This window comes from Nematolebias whitei, chromosome 11 (assembly GCF_014905685.2).
Source record: "Nematolebias whitei isolate Nwh7 chromosome 11, NemWhi1, whole genome shotgun sequence".
Classification (NCBI taxonomy): domain Eukaryota; kingdom Metazoa; phylum Chordata; class Actinopteri; order Cyprinodontiformes; family Rivulidae; genus Nematolebias; species Nematolebias whitei.
This window is the reverse complement of record NC_056508.1, coordinates 22,732,547-22,751,000: the sequence shown is the minus strand read 5'-3', so window position 1 is coordinate 22,751,000 and position 18,454 is coordinate 22,732,547. Positions and strand designations below refer to the sequence as shown.

Below are 18,454 nucleotides of genomic sequence, written 5' to 3'. Positions count from 1 at the left end.
ATGAAGAAGTATGTAGAGTGTAATGGTCCTGTTGCTTTAATGGCGCTCCTCTTCAGACCTGCAGGCTGGTGACCAGGAGTCATAATGAGTCCCTGTGGGTGTATGAGTGGTCTGGCTCCGTCTGACACTCACCTGTCTGTCCTCGGGAGCTTTGGTTGCCACTGGACACTGACTGGATGTTCAGGTTTATTACACAGAGCAACAAGAAGAAGAGCCACTTTAATGGATGTGACATCGTGTTCATCTTTCCTACATGGGAAAGCACACATTCACGCAAACTTTAAGCAAACAGCTTAACCTAATAACAATCTGACTCTGATATAATGAGGTTATGTTTATATGCTAAATCTTGACTCGCACACCATTCTGCTGACCTTATGGTGATGGGGAAATGGCAGAGGGCGTGGGGGAACGGACACGATTCAGATTTGCACTCATTCCTGAGTCATATTCTCCTGTGAGCTGTGCACAGCTAAAATTTAATCTGAAGTTAGATTTTATGAGTCACTGAACAAAAACAGGGACATGTTGATGCTAAATCACAGCAATAAATAAGTCGGAGCAACGATGACAAGATGTAACTGCTAGTTTCCTTGGGGCACTTTCATTAATCACACATTACGTTTAAGGCTCCGAATGACCTGCATTTATTCATTTAAACCATATTAGCTTTTTTAAGCTGTTTTTAACGTTCCAAAACCTGAGAGTCTGGTATTTTCTACAAAAACTGCCTAAAATCATTCCTATTCATGCAAATAAAAGATTCATTTTCACTGGACTGAACATTTCAAATAATTTTACAATTGCCCCACACTAAATATATTAACTTTTCTTGACACACATGTTTATCGTGTTAAAAAAAAAAACAGCTTGAAAATGTAATTCTTTCTCCACTTACTTGCGCTCGGTTCATTGATGGGCACGGTCAGCCTTTGTGAAAAGCCTCCATCAGTTTTAGGAGAGAAACAGAAGTTTGCAGAAAATGGTATTCCTCATTTTTAACATTTTCCACCTCGTACAAATACAAGCTAAGGAAAAAAATATAAAATAAAGACCCCACCAGCCTGTTGTTGAGGCATACAGGTGTGATCAAAACATCAGCTACACTTCCACACATCGGCTTCTCTCCATGGAGTTACAGAGCTGGCCGCCATGCAAGAGAGAGATGCTGCTTTGTGTAAACAACAGGACAAGCCTGTCAGCTTTACCCGACAGGAAAATTAAATCTTAATGAAGACAGAAACCATCTGCCCTGTGGACAATATGCGGCCACTTTCATTAGCGCCTTAAGAAGCTTAAAGTGAGCGTGGACATCCGGACGCACACTGAACTGAGAGGATGAACCTCATCCAGTGACCTGATTTTTATTTAGTTTTACTAAATATTGCAGTTCAGTCTTTTTGAAATCAAGTTTTTGACTAAAATGGTCTAAGTGAGAACCAACCAATTAAAGGACGCTCATCATGGGCATGAATACTGTATTAGTTTTGGTTTTGTAACAATGAACTGATGTGAATTTATTGTGGATATTTTTTCTAATCGTCACTCAAACATGCAGCACATGCTCTAATATAAACAGTTCACACGCTCACTTAGTTTTTTTTAAACAAGTGGTGCTGAAGCTTCTTAAACGTCTTTTACCTCGACATGGCTGGGACTATTGGTTTCTTGTTAGTGGTCATGATTGCAGCTGGCAATTTATTATTTTTATTATTTATTTATTTGCTCCATGTTCCATGACATGTTCCTGTTTTTAGTATTCTACACCGCCTCATAATCTAGCTGCTTTTTTTTTGCTGTGTTTCTTTCTCCTTTTAATTATCATTTTGTTTTCAATTGTTAAAAAAATAATAATAATTAAATAAATGTATTTGTATGAATCATTTGTGATTGTCTATTGCTGTCTTTGTTGTCCACGGTTGTCATCACTCGTTAAAATCCCTGTCTCTCTTGTAAATGAGTCCTCGTGGCTCAATGGGACTAACCTGTATAAATAAATTGAATTAAATTTATTGTCAGCATGAAAATGATTAGTTTGACACAGTATTGGACTGACCAATACTCACATGTTCCATGCAGATGAAAGATAATTGGTTTATATGTTCAGGAATAACTAGCCACCCAGACTCGAGCCTGCCATGAAGTGGACATTGAAACATTAATGTCTGTCAACGATAGAATCACTTTGATGTTGCAATGAACTGAGAAGAAAAAGTAACATTTTTTTAATTTGATGAACAAACCAAATGCCTTCTAGAGAAACATTTTATGGTACCACTTTACAATAAGGCTCGCCTTATAGATGGCTCATAAATAAGTAGCAGATATGTTGTTAATTCCTCTATAAACACGTTGTAAATCATTAATAACTGCTTATTATGCATCAATTAAGGATGACAGAGACAAACTGACCAGTTTCTTGCCAAATAGTGAGCCAAATTTGTTCACCTATGTATTTCATCTAGAGTTGTTATATTAAACATTTCACACTAAGTTACTACTTGTAAGCACAATAAACATTTGTAAACATTTTTTTTTTAGGATATAATATTAGTTGTAGATACTTATAATGCAGTGATAAAGTACAATATTATATACTAAAAAAATAGGTTTATTGTGCTTACAAGTAGTAACTTAGTCTGAAATGTTTAATATAACAACTCTAGATGAAATATATAGGTGAACAGATTTGGCAAGAAACTGGTCAGTTTGTCTCTGTCACCCTTAACTGATGCATAATAAGCAGTTATTAATGATTTACAAAGTGTTTATAGAGGAATTAATAATGTGTCTATAAACTATTAATTAGCCTTCTATAAGGGGAGTCTTATTATAAAGTAGTACCCTTTATGTTCAGATGCAACAATAAGCTGCAGTGACAAAAGCATTCTTTGGAGGAGTCAAGGTTAGGCTTTCAGACCCAACGAATGCACGTATTTTCTGCTCAGCCCAAAATTTTTCTTTGCGATTGAGATTAACGCTTTGTGATAGCCACTCTAAAATATTGACCTTATATATTATTAACCTCTAAAATGTTGTCCTTAAGCAACTTTGTAATTAATTCAGGTATCCTTAGTGTCCTTATATTTGGAAAATCCATTTGTGCCAATGTCAGTTTATTTTTATAGCACATAACGACGACACAAGTTGACCAAAGTGCTTTGCAATTTACTCAAATTAAAACGTAAAACAAGAACAAGGGAGCCCAACAATTTTCAGTCAGGTCATCTGGCCAGTTTTTCTTTTTTTTTTCTGAAACGTTTCACCTTGCATCCAGAAGGCTTCATCAGCCAAGGAAACACACAACACAAAACTGATTCTTCCCCCAAACAGCTTACTCCAAAGTGGAACAAACCAGTTATATTGGTGCTAAGATGGTGTCTTTGGCACACACCCTCCTCTGGAGCCAGCCCTCTTCCTCGTCAGCAGTCATGTCAAACTGTTTCAAAACCAAAACAGTCTGTTTGTGGGAAGTATCTGTTTTGTGTTGTGCATTTCCTTGACTGATGAAGCCTTCTGGATGGAAGGTGAAACGTTTCAGCAAAAAAATAAATAAACTGTCCAGATGACCTGACTGAAAATTGTTGGATTGTATACCTGGATTATTGAGCCTGGACTGTTTTAAGAACAAGGAAAGACATATTGTGTCACTAAGCAAACACAAGAAAGTTAACAATAAAGTTTGCACAAGAAGAAGAAAGATCAGCTCTGATAGATTCTCAAACTCTACACGGAGCAATCGGCAGTGAAAAGAGACGAATCTTGAGCAAAGATTTATCTAAGCCAAAACTTTACCTTTCTGGCTGAACGTGTTTTTTCCTCTTGATGCCACCTATTTTGTGAAATTGTAAAGCAGTCCCTCCTGCAACAAAACAGTTCCAAAACATGATGCTGCCACCACTGTACTTCACAGCTGGACTGATGTTCAGAGGCTTTCATGTTTCCTCCAGCTATAACAATGGTCATTATGGGCAGAAGTTCAGTTTTATTTTCATCAGACCACAGAACGTCTCCAAAAATCAAGATAGTTGTATCTGTATGCATTTTCAAACTGTAATGTTTTTCATTTTGTTGTCACTTTCAGAGTAATGAGCTCTTCTTCTTTGGGTACAGAACGTTTCACTGTGGATCATGACACTTTGACCAGCTGCTGCTGAAGCTGCACAAGTTCTTTATTCTTTGTTGGGTTGATACTTTATACCCAGATGTTCTCCTCAAAAACCCTAAACCTGTCTCCTTCCTGTCATGGCTGGACATGTGGTGTCTACTTGTATATAACTGGTAGAGCAGAGGAATGCAGCAACTTAGAATGAACCAGAGCTGTGGAGGTCCACAGTTCTCCTCCTGATGTCACGGCTGCTCTCTTTTGATTTCCCATGCTGTCACAAAGAAACAGTGTCTGAGGTGTGCCTTAAAATCCATCTGCAGCTGTGCCTCCCGTCATCGTCAACTAACCAATCAAAAGCTTTCAAAGCCATGACATCATCATCTGGTCCGTCGCAAATTGTTTATAGGCATATATAATGTATGCAAACGTGACTTTGAAGGGAAAACAATCTAAAAATATTATCCTTATTTAATATTGTAGCAATTAGAAATAATTTTTTGAATCTTGACCTAAAACTGGAAACTCAGTCTGATTTAAAGACAGATGTGTCTTTTCATATTGCATGCAAACATCTGGTTTCGGCTGTATAAAATTGCTTCATTTCATTAAATAAAACAAAATGACATCAAAACACATCCTCATAGTAAAACTTTATTATAGAGTTCACATTATTCTCAACTGATAGAAACATGGATACAACATATATCAGCACTGAACAAATAGTTATGTAAATAGTGTTACAAAAAAAATGTGTTATTTAATGATTCAATGTTAACACATTGTAACACACGTGAGACCTTATTTACATTATAATAATACGCCACAGTAACGCTGTGCTCAAACAGCCAGTTGGCTCAGATGGGTCAGTGCTGGCTTATTTGACGTTCAAGCAGTGAAGTTGATTTTAAAGAGAACTGTCTGGGGGGTGGTGACATCGGCTACAGCTATTTCCTGCCCGTCTGACAAACCCAGCTCTGCGTCAGAAAGAAAGAATAACGTGCGATTAAAAATCGGAATAAAAATCACGTTAAACAGAACGTTGGGAGTGCTGCGTGCTTATTACCTTTCAACGTCTTGCAGAGGTTCGGCCTTGTACGTTCTTCGATGGATTTCACAGACTGGAACAAAAGCGGCAACAAAAGGTTTAATTTTACTTTGGGACAAAAGCGCTGTGCAGCCACTCAGACGTTAAATAATCACCTGCAGATACAGCGTTTTGTTCTTTCCTTCTAGAGTTGTGGTGATGGCAGGTGATTTCATCTGTCTGCAGGGAAACAATACACAATCTGTAAAAGCGAACAGAGATCTTTCTGCTGCGTCGCGGTGAGAGGTTTCATTCCAGGAACTCACAACGAGGCGTTCTCCGTCAGGTACTCCAAAACCTCCTGTAGTTTGGCAGAAGGAGGGAACTGGAGATCCTGAGGTACCTGGCTGCACGCCGTGCAATTTTCCTGTCAAAGAGGATTCAGATTACTGTATTTTTCATGCATAAGGCGCACCGGATTATAAGGCGCACCGGATTATAAGGCGCATTAAGCGAAATAAAACAAGTCAGATAAGTCAAACTTGATTCAGCTCATTCACAATAACTCTCAGCATTGTTCAGTTGCAACACATAAAATTGTTTGAGGTCAGTAAACACAACCAGAATTAATAATTAATACACAACTGGATTATGTTGATTTTTGAGAAAATGAAAGGATTTTAAATGCGCCTTATAGTCCGAAAAATATGGTACTTTAAACATTTTCTACATGGAGATGTAAACTGTTAGATGTTGACAAAAATGAAACCAACCTTTCGCTCAGCTTCAAACGTGTGGGTGTAAAGTCCATCCACATCGTTGAAGACGAGGTAGTTGTTTAAGGGAATATACGCACTGAAACCAAAAATATGTTGAAATAACGACGAGCTAACAAATTAGAAAACACCTGGAATTAAACACTGAAAGAGTTGCTTCCACCAACCTTGTAGCAATTTTAAACACTTCAGTTGCACAAGCAGCTGCGAAGATCAAAAAACAAATTATTGATTGAGTTTTGTACAAGCATGGTGTTCATGATGAAGAACAATTAATACATGTCTCTTCTCTCCTCTGAATTGAGTTCAAGAACTAAGAATGCAGCTTGACCCAGAGGATCTTCAACAATGTTCTCAAAAATGTTATTTTAACAACGGTCCAATTTTAGTGACTCATAACTGTGTTTTCTGCATGTGGTTCTTTCTGTAGTTTCTTATAGTTCAGGGTTTTTTTAAGTTCTTATAATTTAACAGAATTGGATCAAAAATCTGCAATAATTAACAGCTTTGTGAAATCAAACAATGTTTAACTGTGAATCTAAACAGCTTTCCTGGCATATTTACCAGAGTTCACAAAAAATATTCTCATATTTTACCTCAGGAAGAAAATCTAAAAAAAGTAAAATCAGATCCTCTGAATGGATTCTTCTTGTTGAAATGTTTCAGCTTTTATCCAAAAGACTTCCTCAGTCTGAAGAGCTGCAACAAACTCAAGTCTTATAAGCAGAACCCAGTGTTGCCAGATCTCACGATAGAAACAAGCAACCAGCTCTATGAAAACAAGCCCAACTGGCAACCCACCACATTGTGTAAAACAGAGGCCATTTTTAAACAGTATGAACATACATTTATGATGGCATTACACATAAACAACTGCAAAATTATGATAAACACTTTGAATAACATACTTTTAAGCTCTAATAAAAAAAACAATTTTGCATATGTAATTTTTTCTACATATTTAAAAAAAAAAAAAACATCCTGACATCTGCATGTGAGTGAAGCCCCTTAGTGGTCGGCCACAGTATGGGTGTTTGGGGTGCACGCCCACAGACGTATATGCACGTCTATGTATGCGCCTTTCACCTCGCCAACTTGGGCAGGAGCGATAAACAGGAAACGGGGGCGTGGAAGGGACAAACTACCCACTACCCCTCGTCTTTTGCTTTATTGTGCAGAGCTGGGAGATAATCAACTAGTTTCACTCAGAAAGAAAGTCAAGCCCAAATAAGCAACTTCACGTTCAAAACAAGCCTAAAAAACTGCAACCCACAAGATTTACAAGTAACTTTAGAAAAAAATAAGTCCAAAGTCGCTTATAATAAGTGGACTTGGCAACTATGGCAGAACCTTTTCAGTGGACCAGTTTGCTGGTGACATCCAGAACCAGCTGTTCACATGATCAAGAAGGACCATCAGCCTAACGACTGATCATTAGCACCCTGATGGCTGGTTACTATTCACAGGGGCTGAGTGATACTAGCAATCACAGCATTGTAAGAGGGGGACAGTTGAACATGGAGGCCTCCACCCCTGTTTAATGGTGAGCGGTTTCTTTTCACAAAGATGGCCTCCTTTACTCCTCTCTCAAACCATCGTTCCTCTCTGTCCAGGATGTGAACATCTTCATCCCTGAACAAGAGACCTCTGACCTGCCCTCAGAGACCTGACCTGATGGTGTTGCTCTTCTGTGCTGGAGTTTAGTTTCCCCGATGTAAGACTGATCACAGCACCTCCTGAGGCTTTCAAAATTCACGTTTCAACAAGAAGAATCCGTCCAGAGGACCCGACTTCACACATTTAGATTTTTCTACCTGGATTGTTGAGCATGCATCAGAAAAGTTTCATACCAGCAATAACAGCGTTAGTTGATGCCACAGCGGGAATGATCCTCTTCACAACTCCTGCAATTAAGAGAAACACTTATGAGTCGAGTTTCATTAGTTCTGCCAGAAAAGAAGATAAATCAATGTGACACATTAGCGTTAAATATCTAAATGTTTTTTTAATTCATAGCTTCACCCTGCGTGAGTCTGTACGTCACTCCTGTGATGTTAAACTCCGCTGCTCTTTCTTGGGACTTTTTAAACACCCACTGGATGTGTTCAGGATTGTCTCCATCTAAACTTGTCTCTGATTAAAAAGAAAAGAAAAACACCTTACAGTCAAATAAAACAATGTAACCTGATGCACTCGGGTTAAACTGAAGATCTAAATGGTTTTTTCATACCTCCAAAAGGTTTTTCTTTGGGCCATTGCAAAATTCGAGCGTATTCAATGCAATGTTCTGGCAGCCTCGGCATAGATGCAATGGTGCACATTGGGAAGTTTATCTGTGGGTCGGAAAATAAAAACAGATTTATAGCACATATCTCTTTAATAAAAACAAAACACAGAGGTCCTGAGACACAAATAAACTCAAGAAAAACACTGGTGAAGGGAATATTTTGGAAAAAAACGTTAATTTACTGAAATACTTTGTTTTCTCTTTTGATTTATTTACTCTCTTGTAAACGAGTCCTCAAGACTCAATGGGATTAACCTGTTTAGATAAAGGTTGAATGAATGAATGATTTTGTCTTTTCTAAAAAAAATTCCAAAGTGCTGCTGATGTTTTTGTCTTCTTTTCTTGCTTTTTAACAACTTGAGTTATCTGATTTTTGTTTTGTTTGTTTTGCATCGTTGAGCCGCCAGAATGAAACAAATCAAAATCAATGTTTAGTTTTACACTTATCAGATTTTTCTGTTCAGTCTGGTAGCTACAACTGAAAAAAAGATTTGTGCAAGGGCGTCAGAAGCATCCGTAATGTGGGGGGGGACAAATGATGTGTGTGTGTGTGTATAAAAAAGTGTTCACTAGTGAACAAAAAAGCAGCACTTCACCTATATTTCCTTTAATTCCACACATTTAAAGCATGTTTCTCACCAAGTTTGTGTAAACTTAGCTGTGGGTTTTAAAGAATTTTAACTTTAATACACTTTTAATACAGAGCGTCAGGTCAGCACTGTTTGTCTTTATAGAGAAATAAAAACATCACCACTAGACTTTTTTACTTGTGTTCCACACTACTCATCTAAATGATGTTTCTCATGAAGATTGAGGACAATAAGGTGTGGGGGTTTAAAGACATTTCCACTTTAATGCACCTGAACACACAGCGTCTCTTACACCTGCAGCTCCTTACAGCGTCAGTTACTGCTAAGCTAAGATGCTACAGACGTAGCGCTCCTCTCAAGCATCCTCCTAACATGAATATACAGGTCCTTCTCAAAAAATTAGCATATTGTGATAAAGGTCATTATTTTCCATAATGTAATGATAAAAATGAAACTTTCATATATTTCAGATTCATTGCACACCAACTGAAATATTTCAGGTCTTTAATTGTTTTAATACTGATGATTATGGCATACAGCTCATGAAAACCCAAAATGCCTGTCCCAAAAAATTAGCATATCATGAAAAGTTTCTCTAAACAAGCTATTAACCTAACCATCTGAATCAACGACGTAACTCTAAACACCTGCAAAAGATTCCTGAGGCTTTTAAAAACTCCCAGCCTTGTTCATTACTCAAAACCGCAATCATGGGTAAGACTGTCGACCTGACTGCTGTCCAGAAGGCCATCATTGACACCCTCAAGCAAGAGGGTAAGACACAGAAAGAAATTGCTGAACGAATAGTCTGTTCCCAGAGTGCTGTATCAAGGCACCTCAGTGGGAAGTCTGTGGGAAGGGAAAAGTGTGGCAGAAAACGCTGCACAACGAGAAGAGGTGACCGGACCCTGAGGAGGATTGTGGAGAAGGGCCGATTCCAGACCTTGGGGGACCTGCGGAAGCAGTGGACTGAGTCTGGAGTAGAAACATCCAGAGCCACCGTGCACAGGCGTGTGCAGGAAATGGGCTACAGGTGCCGCATTCCCCAGGTCAAGCCACTTTTGAACAAGAGACTGCGTCAGAAGCATCTCGCCTTGGACTGCTGCTGAGTGGTCCAAAGTTATGTTCTCTGATTACAGTAAATTTTGCATTTCCTTTGGAAATCAAGGTCCCAGAGTCTGGAGGAAGAGAGGAGACACAGAATTCACATTGCTTGAGGTCCAGTGTCAAGTTTCCACAGTCACTGGGGTGTCATGTCATCTGCTGGTGTTGGTCCACTGTGTTTTATCAAGGGCAGGGTCAATGCAGCTAGCTATCAGGAGATTGTGGAGCACTTCATGCTTCCATCTGCTGAAAAGTTTATGGAGATGAAGATTTCATTTTTCAGCACGACCTGGCACCTGCTCACAGTGCCAAAACCACTGGTAAATGGTTTACTGACCATGGTATTACTGTGCTCAATTGGCCTGCCAACTCTCCTGACCTGAACCCCATAGAGAACCTGTGGGATATTGTGAAGAGAAAGTTGAGAGACGCAAGACCCAACACTCTGGATGAGCTTAAGGCCGCTATCGAAGCATCCTGGGCCTCCATAACACCTCAGCAGTGCCACAGGCTGATTGCCTCCATGCCACGCCGCATTGAAGCAGTCATTCAAGCAAAAGGATTCCTGACCAAGTACTGAGTGCATAACTGAACATGATTATTTGAAGGTTGGCGTTTTTTGTATTAAAAACACTTGTAATTTCATTGGTGGGATGAAATATGCTAATTTTTTTGGACAGGCATTTTGGGTTTTCATGAGCTGTATGCCATAATCATCAGTATTAAAACAATTAAAGACCTGAAATATTTCAGTTGGTGTGCAATGAATCTGAAATATATGAAAGTTTCATTTTTATCATTACATTATGGAAAATAATGACCTTTATCACAATATGCTAATTTTTTTAGAAGGACCTGTATGTTTATGATCAACCCCCCCGGTAAACAACTGCCCGCACTAAACTCGCTAAACTGGCGAGCGAGCAACACAGAGGTGTCTCCATCTCCTCCACTTGTGCACGTTTTCTGCCGAGGCAGGAGGAGACTCACAGAAACACTGCAGGCAGCTGTGTTTAGAGATGGAGGTAACCAGGAAAACCTGGAGTGGAGTTTTAGTGGCCTGAGTATTCTCCTATTTATCAAGTGGAATGGATTCGTTCACGAAGAAAGAGAAACTGCACCGACTGAACTAATGTTTCATAGTAAAAGTGGGGGGTGTCAAAATGAATGTTTTTTGAATGTGGGGGGGACATGTCCCCTTCACATATAATGGTTGTGACGCCTATGCATTTGTGTCTTAATAAATAAGCAAGCAGCTGCTGCTATTGATAAAAAAAGTGAACACCAAAACAACATAAGTAAAATCCACAGGCACAAGTTTATAGATTTGGCTTTTTCTTTCATATTTCATCCACTCAGAAAACTTTTTCTCATTTTTTAAAAAAGGGAACCCCAAGGAGAAATATCTGTTGAAAAGGTATGGCACCTGTGGTGGGTACAGCTCCAGGGTGCAGTCGATGCATGCAGTCATGCCTGGCAGAATGACGCGAGAGTTGCCTTTAAAGCCCTCCGTTCCTCCATCAATGAGGGGGACGATGGAGCTGGGATCCAGGATGCCATCTTCATAGCTCAGGATGGATATCTAGAAGGATGTGCAGAATTTATCTCAGAATATGATCAAAGCAATGACACGTAAAGGTGACAACACTGTTTTAAGTTTACCAGCATTCCATTTATCCAACGTCTGGCGATGATGGAGTCGAGCCCACAGACGATGATGTGAAACTCTGCAAAGAAAACAACAATGGTTTAAAACTGATCCGAGCTCTTTTTGATGTTTACTTTGTCATCACTGCTGAGGCTCAGAGACAAGGAGATGCACTTACGCCTGTAAAAAGACTCGTCAAAGTCCTGGATCTTTTTAAAGTGCCTGTATGTTATTATTTAGGAAGTTACAGTAAAAAAAATTTATATATATATATATATATATATACACTGAACAATACTAGCTAAAGCTGAGTAGACAGAACTTTTGAGAACTGTGAAGGATACGGGACTACTTTGCATCCTGGGATACGATTGTTGATAAAGTCGGCAGCTACTTCAGCTTTAGGTCTTCCAACATCTTTGGGTCTGTATGATGCATGACGAAGTTAAAAATACAACAAGTGAAAGGCTTTTAAAAAATCTGTAGTTATGATAAAAGTTTTGATTTGGAGTTACTCAAGTGAGGGTGTTCAAAAAGCTATATTTTGCTTAAACATGTTTTCTAAATATGAGACTAAAGCTACGTCTCATTCATTCTGCAACAGGCTTCCCAAAGATAAGTAAACATAAAATCGCATCTTACCAACTATTTCATCTAATAACAAATAAAACTGCACCAGTGATCAAACCGAAACGTAAAACCAACCTGAAAAGAAACTGCCTGTTGAGGTTCGACACGTCAATAGTATCCATGTCAACCACATGAATGAGGCGAAACCCGGACAGAGCCTGAAATAAAACACCATTATATAAGTATTCATGTAAACCAGTCAAACCAGGCTGTTTAAAGTGTGAAGCTTCTCCTCATACCAGGTTTTTAAGGAGTTCACACCCAAGTCCTCCTGCACCAATGACCAAAATTTTGCATGTCTCCAACAAAAACTGCAAGGACTGATATGACAGAAACATTGAGACAATTAAAAACAATATTCAAGACAATAAAATAACATATTGAACACTATGTTAGGGTCACCTCAGTGCTTGGCTCAAAGTCAGGATGGGTAAACGGGCCTGGCCTCTCCAAAAACTTCCTCAAGTGATTCCAGCGGCCATCCCATTCACTGTCCTTGTGTCCGCTTTCAACAGCCATTCTGGAAGGATAAAACATGTGAAACCTCTGAACATGGACCAGAACTCAGCTCAGGAGGGCATGGATTCTCCAAAAGTACGTTTTATAATGCTACCTCATACTTTTAACAAAAAGTGCATATTATGAGGACAATAGAAAATTGGAATTGTTTATAATGGTGGAACCAATATAATGACAAAGTATTTAATTAAAGTGTTGAACACTGAAAAAGGAAACTTCAGACAGCATTACTCCAGTAAGGTTTTACAGTCACACCACTCTTATTCAGCAGGGGCAGCTGTGGCTGAGTGGTTAGGGCAGTCGTCCTCAAACGCAAGAGTTGGTGGTTCGATTCCACCAGGAGTCACATGCCGATGTGTTCCTGGGCAAGACACTGAACACTGCCTCCGATGTGTGTCCCATCAGTGTATGAATGTGACAAAGCACTGATTATTCTTTGTATAGATCTAGTAGAGTGCTGTATGAATGGGTGAATGAGGGCACAGACAGAGCTTTGAGTATAAGGTATAAACTTGGCGCTATATAAATACAGTCCATTTACAATTTATTCAGTTTTGTTCTTCATAAACACAAACTGCTTCATGTCTTTTCATGTAGTGTTACTGCAGCTACAAAAACATGTGTTTTTATAAGTGTTGTGTAATACTACCCTTATCAGGTAACATCAGCCTTTTTGATGTGGATTTTAGTAATTTTATGTTTTGAACTTAAGCATGTCTTTTTTTAACACACTACACACAAAACGTGCCTAATATTATAATGTAAGCTTCTTAGGTCTGTTTTGTTGCAGAAAATGTGTGATGCTTCTATTGTCATCTGACTAAGGAAATCAGTTCCCCGTTTTGCATTACAGTCCCTGGTGTTTACGTTGTATAACTGTATCTTTATTAGCACCATAAGCTACCAGGGTTATCAGGGCTGTTCTGGGTTAAAATGTTGATGTCTACTGGCCCAGCAGTCGTAGAGCTGCTGCCAGTCAGAGACCTTTATTTTAGCATTCGTCACTAACTTCTCAGTCAGGTCCTCTATTCGCCTTCTTTTCTTCTCCCTGGAAGAAGACAGTGAAACGGGGTTTTATTATTGGCCATTTAAAGTTAAAGGGCCGCAGTATAACCAGGATAAAATGGTATTTAACGCCCATTGAGACTTACGGCTCCTCGGCATCCGCCATACTTTCACGGTCCCATGTCCTCGATTTAGGATGGTGCGTTCACGGGAGTCAAAGCTGCGTAAGCGTACTGCGTGTCATGGTCTTCTTTTATAAAAACAAAACATTACATTTACACTTAACATGACGTAAAATGGTGCATTAAAATGCAGAAGTTGAAATATATTACACAATACAACATATTAAATACTTTGAATTCATCAGACAACAATTTGGCCAATAATATCGCAGTGTATATATTTTTAAAGTTTTAAAACTTCTTCTTAATATTATGGTCGAGCTTTTTTATTTATTTTTTCAACTGTTAAAAGTTCTATTCTATATACATCTGGAATATCCTGAAATTTATCGAATATCTCTTTTTTGTTTAACTTGACATTCTTTGTCTTCACTTTTCATATTTCCGTGAACGCTCCCCGGCGCATTTTACCACACAATGTGCGCAAGCGTGAGCAAGCGTGCGCAAACCCAAAAACTCTTCCGCGAGCTTGATCTCGCGAGAGTTCTTCGTCACTGGGTCAACAGGCGAGATCAGCTGATCTGTCAAAATATTACGCAGCGCGTGCTCGTATGTTTGTGTTCTGTTTTTCCGACTGAAGTCATGGCAGCCAAAATGGAGCTGGCGCCTCTCAGACAATGGGACGACTTCTTCCCCGGAGCGGACCGGTTCAGCAAACCAGAGTTCGGAGATTTGGCCAAGTGGAACAACCGAGTGATCAGTAATTTAATGTACTATCAGACGAATTATTTCGTCGTGGCCATGGTGGTTTTCCTAATTGTAGGGTAAGTCCTAGCTAGCTGTTAGCTAATGTTAGCATTGTGTTGCTGTCTGCATACCTTTACACCCACACCCATCCTGAACACACACTGTGTCCGTATTCATGTCTTTTTCTTTTATCTCACTAAACACTTACATTTTGTTTTGGTTTTAGCTAAGGCCTAACTTTTAACTTTCTGTCATTTTTATTTTAAGTGAGATTTTAAACTGTAAATCAAAACAAGCATCGCAAGTTAGGTGGTGCATTTGTTGCTAAACTTCACATCTGTTATACATATTTCTAATAAGATGCTTTAAATAGACAGTGATGTAGTGGAAAGAGTGAGTATATAGGCCTTGTTGCAGGCTTCTATCCTATTATGGTTACAATAAAACCACAAGTAATTACTGCCATCACCACCAGGCTGTGCTATTTGGTAAAAAAAAAAAAAACTACACCCAGTAAAAATACAGCATAAGTTAAGTAACTTGTTATTTTCATGTTCTAGAAGAAAACCATACACCCAGTAAAAATACATTTAAAACTTGTTATTTTCCAGTTTCTGTCCGTAAGGCTGACGCATTGTCCTGCTTTAAGACTGGACTTTTAAGACTTTCCTTTTTGATAAATCCTATAATTAGGGTTGGCTTTTTATGCTGCCATGGGCTTAGACTACAGGAGGACAAATTGACCTCATTTCTAAAAATGAATAGTTAAAATTGAATAGTTTTCATTTGATACTATTTCTATCTTGATGTGATTCTCGACCTGCAAACCCAGCCGTTCGAAGCAGATGGCCGCTTGTCCTGAACCTGGTTCTGCTGGAGGTTTCTTCCACACGAGGGACTTATTCCTTTCCACTGTCGCCTTCATGCTTGCTCAGGATGAGAGTTCTGTGATGAAGTTAAACTCAAAGCAGTCTGCGCCTCAGATAAATAATGTTAACTTGCTTTTTATGTATATGAATGTTTCTGTTCAGTGCCCTGAGACAACTTCTGTTGTGACTTATTGTTGGCGATATATAAATAAACTGAATTGAATTATTTTCATGTTCTAATATTCAGGTTCCTAAATCCCTTTGGCTTGATTCTGGGAGGCTCTGTGGTGATTCTGGTCTTTGCTGGTTCTGTGTGGGCCGGAGAAAACAAGGCTACAATCAAGAACTTCAAAAGGAAGAACCCCACTCTGTTTGTGTTCGGAGTCATGATCACCAGTTACTTTCTGCTGTCGTTGTTTGGCGGCGTCTTGGTCTTCATTTTCGGAATCACTTTCCCCTTGCTGTGTAAGTGCTAAGTTTTTTTGTTTTTTTTGTTCACTTGAATAATTGGAATGAGTTGGAGCAAATGTATATATTTTTGTAATAACCAGTTTATCTTAAGCTTAGAAGATCTTCCATTGGATAGTGAAGCCATTGGAGTTCAATCTAGTTGTCTGACTCAATTTATTTAAATTCTCTATTTAATTTTTTTGTTAAAGGTACAGGATTCAACTGCATTTTCAGTTGTTGATTTGTATATTTTGTTCATGGCACACACTAACAAAATCAGCATCACAAGATGTGCTAAAGATTTCCTGAGGTCCTGATTTCCAGTTCCTTGGCCATCAGCAGAGAGGTTTTATCAGCTCATCGGGGTAAATGTAGCATATCTATCTATCATCGTGGTAAATAGACAAAGCTTATCACTTCCAGAGAGATCCCCCCATTGCTGCCTGTGTTTACACGTTGCTACAGGTTCTTAGTTTGGACAGAACCACTTTTACTGGCTGATGTCATGCATTCAGTATCTGCCTGTCATGGAAATGAACCGTATGCCTATCCTTGCACCTGCTACTGTGTAAAGTCTTGCAACAGTGTAAATTTTTGCTTTGTTTTGATCAAAAGTGTACATATAATCCACTAAAATATATATATATTTTTTAATTTTTGGTTGATACCATATAAATTAGTTACTCCCATTTTTCCCTACAGTGATCCTGATCCATGCCTCTCTGAGACTGCGCAACATGAAGAACAAGCTGGAGAACAAGATCGAAGGTGCTGGCCTGAAGAAAACCCCGATGGGCATGATCATGGATCTCCTGGATCAACAAGAAGAGAAGATCAACAAGATCCAGGATTTTATTGAAAGTAAACTCAAGGAATAAAACTTCATCCAAGAGAGTGCCATGGAGAGCTGGTGTCATGAAGTTTGGTTTAAGATATTTGTAATTTCCTGCCACGTATCCCACTTTGACCCCTTACATATCTAAAGTTATGTGCATTCCCTCATCTTATTCATTTTATTTACGTTATATTCCTATCTAAATGTTCTGGTTCACTTTATCGAAAGTGTATAGGCGAATAAAAACTTGTTTGTACAATTATTATTCTAGGAGAAGGATACAAGACTGGGTGCACCAAAGGTTACCAAAGGTCAGAACATTCCTGTGTTCTCAAATGTCCAAAATCAAGTCAATTCCCTTGTTTACAGTTCACTTGGATCTAGAAGATGACTGAGTATTTATTTAAGCTAAATCAAAAAGCAACGATAACTAAAAAAAAGTCCATAGTTTTTAAAAAGTTTGTTTTTGGTTGCTACCTCAAAATGACCATGTTTGTCTTTCATCTCACTTAGTTGACTCCTATTGATCAGATAAATCACCCAGTCAGCTGCTGGTTAAGAAGAATCTGTATGGATATTAATCTTAGATTTGTTGCTATATAGTTTATAAATCATTTTATGGCCTGACTGGAATTCCAGGAGTGTGGGTTTTTCTTTTTGTACTTACAGTTCCTGGTCCTGCAGACCTGAGTGTGTCCCTTCTGATCGCAGCTATGCAATACTGAAAAGTTCATGGCAAGTGCAGTTAATTTAAATAAAGAGTCATGGCATGTTTAGATTGTTTATTCTCATGTACCATTTTTATTTTATTTTATTTTTTTACATAAAAGCATGTCAAAGTCTATAAAATGTCAGCAGGACTTTAGAAAATACTGAATTAAAGACATTTGCGTTCTTATCAAACTTCATCTTTGTTGGAAAGTCAGATGAGGTTTATCATCTTTAATGAGTGTTGAATTTGTTGTTTTTACCATTTTATTTCTGGTGTTGCTGTTTTTCTTGTCCACATGTACACATTGACTGCAACCTATGCATGCTGCATTTGCAAATGAAAGATGGTCTGTGCTAAGAATGAAATTTACATATACGTGTACAAATATATAATTTGTACGCAACATTTTTCATGATTCATAGAAAACAATAAACTGAAAACAGCAGTCCTCAAAACATTTAATCTGATTTATGAGGTCATGATGTTCATAAGACGATGTATGTATAACACTTTCTTCCTAAACTTATCCTAAATTTTCTGTAAATCAAGAAAAAAAGTTCAATAAATAAAAGAAGGCTAGATAATTCTTTAAGAGGGTTTATTTTTTTAGTTCTTGTCAGTCCATGCACTTAAAAATTATTTTTAAATTTTGTGAATTCTGTTTCACCTCAAGATTATTAAAAACAGCTAAAACTAACTGTAATTAGTTAACTGTAAATGTTTTTTGTGGGTTCGGTTGGTGAAAGGGCTCACAATGCACACTGCTGATGTACTCTAATAATGAATAAAGACAAAAGCATCTCTTCAGGCATATACTTATCTTTTTGCTACAACGTGTGTGAATTTTTGACATGAAATAAATAATGAATATAAAAAAATACTTGTGCAAAAAAAAAAAATTGTGTTTGTATACATAATAAAAGAACAATCTCAGCTAATTGTTTTTACTTTACCTTTTTACTTAACAAGCACTTTTGAGGATCAAACAAATATATATATATATATATATATATATATATATATATATA

The 18,454-nt window shown here is 38.2% G+C and overlaps 3 protein-coding genes across 4 annotated transcripts in view; 1 reads left to right on the top strand and 2 right to left on the bottom strand.

Annotated features, from left to right (window-relative positions):
* The window catches only part of LOC119416831 (chemokine-like protein TAFA-4), a 16,145-nt gene extending 15,227 nt beyond the window's left edge, over window positions 1–918 (bottom strand). For both annotated transcript variants that reach the window (XM_037684021.1, XM_037684020.1), the window contains exons 1-2: window positions 899–918; window positions 133–249 (exon numbers count right to left, since the gene is read on the bottom strand). In XM_037684021.1, the coding sequence (XP_037539949.1) occupies window positions 133–244 (112 nt within the window). In that variant the 5' untranslated portion in view covers window positions 245–249; window positions 899–918. The remainder of the gene's footprint in view (window positions 1–132; window positions 250–898) is intronic.
* A 4,064-nt stretch (window positions 919–4,982) lies between these two features.
* On the bottom strand, window positions 4,983–13,878 carry LOC119416830 (NEDD8-activating enzyme E1 catalytic subunit). The gene is made up of 18 exons (XM_037684019.1): window positions 13,838–13,878; window positions 13,696–13,734; window positions 12,570–12,687; window positions 12,407–12,487; window positions 12,243–12,325; window positions 11,882–11,962; window positions 11,716–11,759; window positions 11,552–11,616; window positions 11,316–11,471; window positions 8,139–8,241; window positions 7,931–8,041; window positions 7,759–7,812; window positions 6,076–6,112; window positions 5,906–5,987; window positions 5,459–5,559; window positions 5,309–5,372; window positions 5,172–5,226; window positions 4,983–5,082 (listed from the first exon to the last, which is right to left on the bottom strand). The coding sequence occupies exons 1-18, from the start codon at window positions 13,855–13,857 to the stop codon at window positions 4,994–4,996; spliced, it is 1,383 nt and encodes a 460-aa protein (XP_037539947.1). The 5' UTR covers window positions 13,858–13,878; the 3' UTR covers window positions 4,983–4,993.
* A 554-nt stretch (window positions 13,879–14,432) lies between these two features.
* Window positions 14,433–18,241, top strand: LOC119416828 (PRA1 family protein 3). Its single transcript, XM_037684018.1, has 3 exons — window positions 14,433–14,637; window positions 15,677–15,894; window positions 16,582–18,241. Exons 1-3 carry the CDS (start codon window positions 14,456–14,458, stop codon window positions 16,755–16,757), a joined length of 576 nt encoding a protein of 191 aa, XP_037539946.1. The 5' UTR covers window positions 14,433–14,455; the 3' UTR covers window positions 16,758–18,241.
* The last annotated feature ends 213 nt before the right edge of the window (window positions 18,242–18,454 follow it).